A 10,007-nucleotide genomic window follows, 5' to 3' on the forward strand; every position below is an offset into this window, starting at 1 on the left:
GTCCGGGGCACCCAGACCCGCCTGCGGGCTAGGACCCTGGGCCCCGCCGCGCCCAGGGAGCGAGAGGCCGGCCGCGGGGCCGCGGGGTGGAGGTCCACTCTCGCTTCACGGTCGTTGACCGACTCTGCAACGCAGAGAGTCTCCAGGCAGGAAAGGGCAGAAAGGTGCCCTGGGGGGCTGCGAGCCAGAGTCAAGGCCCAGCGGGTGGCCAGGCCACCGGGCTGGTGGAGGTGCCCTCCGGGAGGTGTGGGGCTGCCTCCGGGTAGTCAGGCGTCTGTGGCCATTTCAGGCAGGCCAGAAGTGCAGGCGGGAGGAAGACATGGGGGTCTCGCTGACCCATTTCCTGGCACCAGGGTTCCCTGCCTTCCCTTCACTGTGCCGCCCACACTCTGTCCAAGAAACAATAGGCTAGGGCTAACCTCGTACTTTTCCCGCTGCTCTTTCCAGCGGGCCAGGGAGGCCCTCCACCTGGCCCACACAGTTGCCTGGAGCAGGAAATGCCACCCAAGCCCCCAGACTGCTGGAGGGGAGGGCTGGGCAGTCCCAGTGCAGCACACCTCCCATCGCGACCCCCCATCCACCTGTGGGCTGAGGTGCCCTGGCCCCCAAGTGGCCAAACCAGGCTGGAGAGAGAGGGAGACATAAACTCCAATTTAGGGCCTTTATGGGTCTATTTGGACATGCACATGCACTGAAAGTTCAGAATTTAAAGTTTTCTTTTAAGAGGGCACTGGTGGTGGGCCCTCCCTGGTGACCCTCCCTTTAACCTGGTGGGTTAAAGTGCAGCACTAGGAAGCTGTCTGCAGCCGCTTCAGCATCAGTTCGATACCCAACCAGGGGATGACCCACGGGGCGCAGCAGACCCCTTCTGTCTCCCCGCTGCTCCCCTCAGCATTGTATTTCAGTCAATCTGCCGGTTCTGCCCCCCACTCTGTCTGGGGAATCTCTTAAACCTGTCCCCGTAATCTGTCCTGTACCCCAGTTCTATATGCATAAAAAAAAAGTGTTGGTGCAGTGGGGAACTCCCCACCTTCCAAAATCAGGACTCAGTGGACTCCCCTGAGGAAAGGAGCCTGGAACAGGAACTGTGCCCCACACAGTTCCCCTAGGCCGCCCACCCTGGGGCTGACTCTGCAGTCCTTACTCCTTTGTGTGACCTGAGTGGCATCAGGTGCTCACTGGGGTCCCTTCCTACCTGGACATGCTGTGATCCTGGAGGGGCCCCACCTTCTCTGTCCTCACCTGCCGCAGCTCTGGAGGGGAGCTGGGGTTGGCCGCCTCGCTGCACCCAGGCCGGGGGGCTGGGAAGGTGCCCCGGATCTGAGGCCACGGCCCACTCCAGGGTTGCAGTTGCACAGCCAGTGAGGCTCATGTCCTGTAGGGATGATGATTCGGGACTGTCTCCAGGAGCCCTCTGTGTTGAGCGAGAAGTGGGGTACTGGGACCCAAGGACAATTTGGGGTCTGTACCAAGAGTCAGGAGACCTGGGTGCAGCTCCAGCCCTTCTCAGCTGACCACAGAAGCCAGGCGACGTTCTCTGGGCCTCAGCTTCCTCCAGTAAGAGGGGGTTGGAGGCGATGCTGTCAGGACTCTTTAAACCCCCAATTCTTAGTCTCTGCCGACTCCACATTGGCAGCGACCTGCAGGTATGTGAGAACCTGGCAGGGTGGGGAGTGTAGGCGTGGTAGCAGATACAGAATGGAAGGGAGTTACCACTGCAAATTTTAAAAAGAGCTTTCTGTTTGGAAATTTCTTGTTTCCACCACTACTTCTCAACCAAGGGGAGATCTGAAGTCATGGGCTCCCGAGAGCTCAGGCCGACCTCCCGCCCAAGGGTGGGGTGATGGCCCGGCAAACCCACTGTAAGTCAAAACGCAGGCGGCATGGTCGTCTGTTGAGCACCGGCCGGCTCCCTCGTGACAGTGGGGCGAGCCCGCACGGTGGCTTGCTGCTCTGCCCCGGGCAGGGACCGAGGCCGCACCCAGGTGGCCCCGACATGCCACATTCGAGGACATTCTACTGAACACATGTGGTGCTGTGTTGCTTTGCTGAAAAACCCTCAGCTGGGCCGGTCAGGGCCGGACTCATTCACTTCCTACACGCAGACACACGTTTCTAAGCCAGGAGTGGACGCCCTCCCGGGCTGCCTCCGCGTGGGGAGAGAACGGCGGAAAGTCACGTCGCGCCTGAAGGTGTCAGTCCACGGAAACAGAGAAGGCGGCTGGGGAGCAGGCGAGCAAGTCTGCACAGCCGCGGCACGGTGAGGTGCCTCGCGAAGCGGGTGTGAGCAAGGGCCTGAAGGGGGCCGGGGCTGAGCCCCAGACAGCTGGGAAGGCATCAGGCTGCAGAACCGCCTGCCCGAGGCCCTGCACGAAGTCTGCCGGGCACTGGCAGCCGGGGGCTGACGTGATGTGACAGCATGGGCTGGAGAAGCGGCGGGCACGCCTCGTCGGCAGCCAGGAAGGCGTCCTGGAGAAGCAGCAGTCTGAGGGGGGCGGCATGGAGAACAAGTGGCAGAGAAAGTGCATTCACAAGGGGCCTCTGGGGAGGACGGTCGGGGGCGTCCTGGGACGCTGAGCAGAGGTCCCCTTTGGGCGGGGCTTTGCCGAGCTGGGGTCACGCCGCCTGGCGGCCTCCAGGGCTTGGGCGCCCACTCTGCTGTTGTGTGTGCCACACACAGAAAGCGGTGGTGTGTGGGCCTGCGGTAAGCAGGCGGGCATGGCAGCTGAGCTTGGGGGGCGCTAAGGCAGCCCCCAGCCCCCAGCCCCGCGGCAGGGCAGCGCCTCCAGCGCCCACACGTGAGCCTGCCCAGCCTCCCTTGCTCCCCAGCATTTCTCCAGCAAACAGAGCAAACTTGGCACGTAGCAGGGGTTTAATAGGCACACGTGGAGCGCCGGAGAGCATGGGGTCCAGAGAGGCCGCCAGACTGGACACCAGCGTGTCTGTCGAGCTGGACAGTGGGGTCCCGGCAGCAGCCACCTGTCTGCATCCTGGCGACAGGGCCTGTCGCCCATATCCTCTGAGCCTCAGTTTCCCCTTCGGTAAGGTGGGGAAGAGGTGACCGGACCCTGCCTCCAAGAGCCCTGTGAGGTTAAACATAGCCCAAGGCTCTGCGGCCCGGAGAAGCCGCTCTCGGCATTGCTGTGGCCATTTCCGCGGTGTCTGCCGCTCTGTCTCCGGGGTGCGCCTGCCGGGCTGGGTCAGCACGAGGGACGGCGGATGTCCGGTGGGTGAAGCCAGATGAGTCCACACCTGCAGCCTGGGAGCCAGGCGCCCTGACAAACATTACGGAGCAATGAGGACGGGCAGGAGCAGAAGTCAGCCGGGGAGAGGCCAGGGGGGCCGCCCTCCACTCTGGCCCTGGGTGCCCTCTGCATTTCCGGGAGAGCTGGTCTTGGCTGCTTCGCCAGCTGCCCCAGGGAAACAGCTGTGCCCACGCCACCCTGCGCGGCACTGGCCAGCGGCACAGGCCTTCCGTCTGTCTGCGGGGCTGGAGGCCGAGGGGACGGGATGGAATGTTTTAGCCCCACGGCGGGGGTGGTTAGGGGAAGCGCGGGCTTGTTCGCCAACACCTGGCATGCTGGAGTTACAGGCCCCCTCGGAGCGCAAGTGAGGTAAGTTTAGGACAAATCAAAGGCAGCGTGCTTCACCCAGCAGGGGAGACAGCCATGGAACTCATTACCCCGAGATGTGGTCTCGGCTGGAAACAGAAATAGCTTCACGAAAGGTTTAGATAAATCCATGGATGACAGCTCCATTCACAGGCAAGAAGGGGAAGGGGCCGTTTGGGGGCCCCCTTCAGCCCCCCGGGAAGGCCTCGGGGAGTAACCTGGCCTGGCCGGGCCACCCTTCAGGGTCCCGGCAGCAGGACCCAGGGGAAGTGTCCGTGTCCTGCGGCTGAAGCTAGCAGGGGCCCTGGCCCTCTGCTCAGCCCCCACCCCCATACTCACCATCTGCTGTCTGGGGAGACATGGGCAACCCCAACTCTGGTGAAAGCTTCCTGGCCCAGCTGTCCCCTCAGGGACCAGCAGAGGGAGACAGACACCATGTCCAGTTCCCCTCCCAGAACACAGGCCAGCCTGCCCGGCCTGGCAGGGCGAGAGCCAGCCCAGCCTCCAGGCCTCCCCCACCCGCGCCCGTCCCATCTGGGTGCCCAGCGCTGGGCACCCCAGGAGGGAAGGGCCGTGAAGCCCTCCTCCCCGGCCCCCAGATGGGCCTACTGCAGTGGAGGGGGAAGGGGAAGACATTCAGGGAAGTGGGGCAGGCCGGGCGGAGGCCACTAATTAATAGCAGGCCGGCTCTGGAGCCATCTTGCCCTCTGCACCTCCGGGCCCTGAGACCTGGGGACCGCTCGGCTCCTCGGGCAGTCTGCACGTAGCGAGGCACTTCAGAAACCTGGGGGTGACCGGGCCCTGGCCTGAGCGGTGCCAGGCCAGGTACACCACGCCCCCGGGCCACTCACATTCTGCCCAGCCGCTCTCCAGGCTCCCGACAACTGGCTCCACAGCCCCGGGGCCTTCTGAGTCCTGGAGGCTGGAGCACCCCTGCTCTGAGGAGGACTGTGAGGTGCACCTCGGGAAGGTGAGGGGGGCGGAGGAGGGGGAGCCTCGCCGGCTCAAACCACCTGACTCTGCCGCTAGACAGCCGAGGCCAGCCAGAGGGGCTGCCCTGCTGCTCTCCCGGGCTCCTCTCTTCCCAGAGGCCTGCACCCTGGGCCTTCCCGCACGCCTCTGAGGAGGCCAGTCCTCTGGACATCGAGTCAAACCCTGTTCACTGTGGGGGTAGATGAGCAAGGGCCTGGGAGTTCTGTGTGCCCTGTGGTGGGAGACAGGGGCGGGGGCAGGGTGAAAGAACAGGGGTGTGCAGCCGGCAGGGGTGCGGCACTCCCCGAGGGACATCGCGGTGTGGCAGAGACGGTCAACACCGCAGAGCTGACTGGGCTACTCTGTTGTCCCGGACTCTGGGGAGGGCACCGTGGCCACGGCCCCTCCCTGCGCCAGACAGCCGGGTGTCAGGCCTGGTGACTTGCCCAGGGTCACACAGCTCGCAGCCCTAGCAACCTGCAGCCCTCACTGCCCAGCAGGGCCCAGGGCGGGCGCATGGAGTGGCTGGGAGGTGCCGTCGGTCCTCTGGTCCTGGGGGCCGCTGAGGGCCCAGGCAGTCTGGAGAGAGCAGCGAGCAGCCCAGAGGGAGGCCGGTGTGGAGGGCGGCGCAGGGCGGGAGGAGCCGGCTGTGACTCAGCAGGCGGGATAAGATCTCCAGCCCAGGGAGAGGTAACCCCGCGCCTCTGCCAGGGGAGACGGAGTCACGGAGCCTGCGGCATGGGTTGGCCAGGGCCATGGAACATCCTGGGAGGATGGCAGGGCAGCTCCTGGCGGGCAGGGGAGGTGCCGCGCCCCTGGGGGTACCCTTTCTGCCCCTGCCCTCCTCACACCCATCACCCAGACACCCGTGCAGACAGGGCAATGGAACCCAGGCCGGGCGGGGCGTGGCGGGGGGCAGGGGCGCTGGGCGCGGGTCCTCGGAGGCTGAGCTGGTCCAGGTGTGGGTGGGGGACACGGGGCAGGGCCTGGATGAGGTGGGAGGAGGCCCCGGGGTTTCCGCTGACATCACGGCCAGCACAGGGTGAGCCAGGGCCGCTGGGCGCCTGCCCACTGGAGGGAAAGGGCGAGTGCACACCCCGTGCCGCCCTCCTGCCCTCTGTGGCCCCTGCACAGCCCCGCAGCAGGGAGGCTGTGCCCCGGGCCAGGCGGCGGGCCCCAGCTGCTCAGCCCTCGCTTGGCAGGCCCCGTGGTCGGGCCCGGGGAAGCCCAGGGAGGCCTGGCGCAGTGGTACGCGGCTGCCCGACTCCCAGCGCAGGCTCATCCACCGTCCAAACTCCCGTGGGAGGTCGACAGCTCCGCCTGTGGTGCCGTGAGCGTGCCCAGGGTGAGCCTCACGCCGCAGGTCGCGTCCGTGGTGGCAATGGTGGGTGGCGGGCAGGAGGGCCAGGTCGCCCGAGCCCCAGGCACACAGGGGCTCTCACGGGACAGCGGCAGCCTGGGAGTCCTGAAGAAATCCACTGCGCCCCCAGTGTGAACGTTCAGAGCCTGGCGCTAGGCGACCCCCCACCCCCCGCAGTCTGGAGCCTCGCAGCCCCCAGCCTCACCCTGTTTCCAGAGTCTGGGGCCCAGAGGCTGCCCCAGACCTGCGCCCACACCATGCAGTTAAAGGGTGCTGAGGACAGGTGGGCCTGGGTCCGGCTCCGGCTCTACCACTTGTGTGACCTTAGACAGGTGCCTCCTCACCAAGCCTCGGTTTCCTCAGGTATAAAATAGGGGAAGTAGCTGTCCTTATTTTGTGGGTTTCTGTAAGAACAAAGTGAAATCACTGACGCAGAGCCTCGGCGCGCAGCTGACTCCCGGGCGAGCCGTCCTTCCGAGCGAGGGAGCGATGCCATGGCCCTGCCCCACCTGCCTGCACGCAGGTCAGCCTCCAGCCTGGCCCGGGGCCCTGGGCGCCTGGCACGCAGCAGGCGCCCAGAGAACGCCGGGTGAGCAAGAGAGGATTAGGAAAGGTCCCCTAGGCCTCTGCAGCCCCAGCCCCTGCTCGCCCATCGGACAGCACCGGGCTGGAGGCCCCCAGCTCGGCATCCGCGCCCGTCCGGACTCATTCTGCAGCTGCGTGGGACATGGTGCTTTTGGGGCATCTGGAGAGCCTGCCCTAAAGATGCCAGCGATGGGGGGGGGCCATGCCATCCCTGAGCCCACACTGACTCACCTCCGCCCCCTTTGGAGGGGAGCTCAGTCATCAGTGGTGCCAGCCCTGCCCCCACCCCGCCACACCCTTGGAGCCTCACCGGGTGATGGTAAGGCAGAAAGCAGTGTCTCCCTCTCTTGCCCATGGGTCCCCCACCATCTTGGGATGGGGTGGCACAGCCCACTCCCCAGAAAGGGGAAGAGCCTGTCCCTGGCTACCCTGGCTAACTGGAGCCCACTGCCCACTGCAGGGGCCCAGTGAGCCATGCCCAGGGCCAACTCTGCTCAGGTGGGCGCCATCCAGTTGGCTTCCACCCAAAGCTCTACTGCCCCCGGAGCTCCTGCCCTCCCCACCCCTGGTGCAGTCATGAGTGTCCCTTGTCATAGACTGACATCTTGGAGGCAGGAGGGAGTCCCGGTCACCCTCTCTGTCCTTCCCAGGCCCGGCTCCGGCAGGTCTCAGGAGATGTCTGTACCACTCACCAAGGGATAGAGGTCTAGAGCTCCCCTAACCTCTGCGCCCCCCCCCCCCGCAAACCCAGAGTGCTGGAGCTGGAAGAGGACCCCTTACTGGAGTCGAGAGGTATGGGGGAGCAGGGGCTTTCCCCCGGGTCCCTAGCAGGAGGTCAGAGGTCAGCCACCAGTCCCAAGTCACCCCAGGAAGCCCTGCAGGGGCTGAGCCTGCTCGGCCTGGCCTTTCTTCGTTCTCCCCCAAGTGCCAGCAGCCCACCCCCCTTGGGCCTGCAGAGTGAAGGCACAGTCTCTATTCCAGCCCCCACCCCGACCGCTGGCAGCTCCTGGCCTGCTGCCTTTGCCCAGACATGGCAGGGGCACTGGCGGCTTGGAGATGGAGTTGATTTTCACTTTGGCAGTGGGGCAGATGGGGGAGGGGGAGGCCTGGCCCCCACTGGGTGAGGGGAGAGGGCAGGGATGCAAGTCCAGACAGGAGGCAGAGGGAGAACATGACATGACTTTCCCCACTCCCGGGGTCATGACATGGGGGCGGGGGGGCGGTCCTGGGTTCCCACCTTAGCTGCAACCCTGGATTCCAGGAAGTCGAAGCCTTCTAGACCCCCAGGTGTGGGGACACCGTGGACTCCCTCCCAGACCCCCCCCCTTTAGCCCACGCTGCTGTGTCTCCTCCTTCCCGCCGGGCCTCCTCCCCCCGGCCCCCACCCCTTCCTCAGCCCCCTCTCCCTCTTTCCCCTTTCCCTCCTGCCCCCCTCGGTGGGGCTGCTTTCTCCCTGACTCAGCAAGGTGCTTTATAAGGTGCTGAGGGGCCTGGCCAAATCCAAACCACATTGCCTCTGCAGGCGCTCCAGCAGGCGGGCTGAGCCGGGAAGCGCGCAGGCCCCCCACCCCGGCTGAAGGGGTGGCTGCTCGGAGGCCTCCAGGCTGGCTGCAGTGCCGGTCACCCACTGGGCATCTGCCTCCTTGACCTTGGCATGGGCATCAAAAGATTGGGGCTCACCCGCCAAGAATGTCATCGAAACCCAAGTTCTGGCTGGGGGGTGAGGGCCCGGCACTTTCGGAAGGGCCCTCCAGGACAGGCTTTCTCAGGACGGCTACTGGTGGCCAAGAAAGCCCCCTGCCCTCAGCCCAGGCCAGCTCTCCTGCCCAGCTCCTTTCCCCCTCATTTAGAAAAAAAGCAAGAAAAAGGAAAGAAAGAAAGAAGAGAGAGAGGAAAAAAAAACAACAACAAACTCTGCCCCACTCCAGTGAGGTAATTGAAAACAAACCTCTTCCCCACCCCCCCGCCCCCCCACCCCAGTTCTCACAGTGCAGTGAAGGGGAGACCCGGCACTGGGCAGGACCAGGCCGCCGGCTCGGACCGGCGCCCTCTCTCTGCAGGCAGCCGGGCAGACTGACCAAGACAGGCTTCACCCTCCAGGCCTGGGGCAAACAACACACCCACAGCAACAAAAGCAACTTATCCCCAAGTGATGGAACTGGGGGTCTGGCTCCAGAGCCCTGGAGTCCAAATGCCTACCCCCAAGGGAAATCACCCGGGGGGAGTCGGCGGGCTCCATGGGCTGTTTCCCTCGCGTTCTCCCGGCCACCCTCCGCAGCGGGAAGAAGGCAGACAGCCCCTCCAGGAGGCTCTGGGCTGAGGGGTCCTCTGGGAGCCAGGACAGCAACTCCCACCCCAGGCCCTAGGGGGGGCGGGAGGCAGAGACACCCCAGCCCAAAAGCCCCTGCCCCAGCACCGGAAAGCAGCAACCCCCCCAACCCAAAGGCAGGAGCAGCCAACTGGCTGTCTGGGGATGCGGTTCGCAGAGGTGGGGGGGCTCTGGCCTGTCCATCGCCTTGAATGGAGTGCCCGGCTGAGTCACCCACCAAGCCTCTGGTGTCGAAACTGGTCCGGTGCCGGCCGCGTGCCGATTAATGAATTACCAGTCCCCCCAGTGCACTCCCGGCGGCCACTGGAGAAGAATGAAGAACCTTGTGAACTCGACGGAAAACCCGCCAAGTGCCTCAGCTGCCCCGCCGGCCGTGGGCCTGCCGTGCCCTCTTCCGCCCCCCCAGGGGGCATTGTGAGCGGGTTAGTCACCTGCCCCAGCCCAGCGCCTCGCTGCGCCCGGCTTTTGGAAATGGGACAAGCGCCGGGACAATAGGCAAGGGGGGCGGTCAGCCCAGACAAAGGGCAGCAGGAAAAACACCATCACTGGCCTGGAGGCCAGCTAGCTGGCATGTGGGAGAATGTGTCATTGCATTAACTCAGGGGGAGGGGAGGGGAGAGAAGGTTAGACGAGAGGAGGCAGAGGTAGGGTGAGGGCCCACCCGCCCGGCCAGGGGCCAGGGGCCAGGGGCCAGGGGCCGGCGCCCGGGACCGCGGGCTCGGAGGGAAGGGAGAGGCAGGGTGACGCGCTCCCCCGGCTGGCTCCGGGGAGTTGGCCGACGGACGATGCCCTCCCCGCCCCCTCCCCCAGGAGGCCCGGGGTGGTACCGCCGCAGCCTCGCCTCACCTCACCCCCCCTCGGTGTCGTGGGAGGGAGAGGAGCCCCAGAAGCCCTCCCTTCCCTCCTCCCCCCGCCTCCCCCCACCTCGGGGAGGGCCGCTACAATTTGTGGTTACAGCTTTACACGTCAGAAAAAAAAAAAAAGTTTGCAGAATGTCCCACACCGAAAAAAAAAAATCCGAAACCGAGCGAAAAAAACCTGCGAGTGGGCCTGGCGGATGGGATTATTAAAGCTTCGCCGGAGCCGCGGCTCGCCCTCCCACTCCGCCAGCCTCCGGGAGAGGAGCCGCGCCCGCCCCGGCCCCGGCCCC

General features: G+C 65.4%; 1 protein-coding gene across 1 annotated transcript in view; it reads left to right on the forward strand.

Annotated features, from left to right (window-relative positions):
• The first annotated feature begins 1,577 nt into the window (after positions 1–1,577).
• The window catches only part of CLCF1 (cardiotrophin-like cytokine factor 1), a 15,827-nt gene continuing 7,397 nt past the window's right edge, over positions 1,578–10,007 (forward strand). Inside the window, exons 1-8 of the mRNA XM_012725125.1 lie at positions 1,578–1,646; positions 2,419–2,522; positions 4,485–4,581; positions 4,700–4,775; positions 5,786–5,928; positions 6,033–6,226; positions 7,280–7,320; positions 9,144–9,271. Coding sequence (XP_012580579.1) covers positions 1,578–1,646; positions 2,419–2,522; positions 4,485–4,581; positions 4,700–4,775; positions 5,786–5,928; positions 6,033–6,226; positions 7,280–7,320; positions 9,144–9,271 — 852 coding nt within the window. The remainder of the gene's footprint in view (positions 1,647–2,418; positions 2,523–4,484; positions 4,582–4,699; positions 4,776–5,785; positions 5,929–6,032; positions 6,227–7,279; positions 7,321–9,143; positions 9,272–10,007) is intronic.

This window comes from Condylura cristata, unplaced genomic scaffold, assembly GCF_000260355.1.
Source record: "Condylura cristata isolate star-nosed mole 26May11 unplaced genomic scaffold, ConCri1.0 scaffold00015, whole genome shotgun sequence".
Classification (NCBI taxonomy): Eukaryota; Metazoa; Chordata; class Mammalia; order Eulipotyphla; family Talpidae; genus Condylura; species Condylura cristata.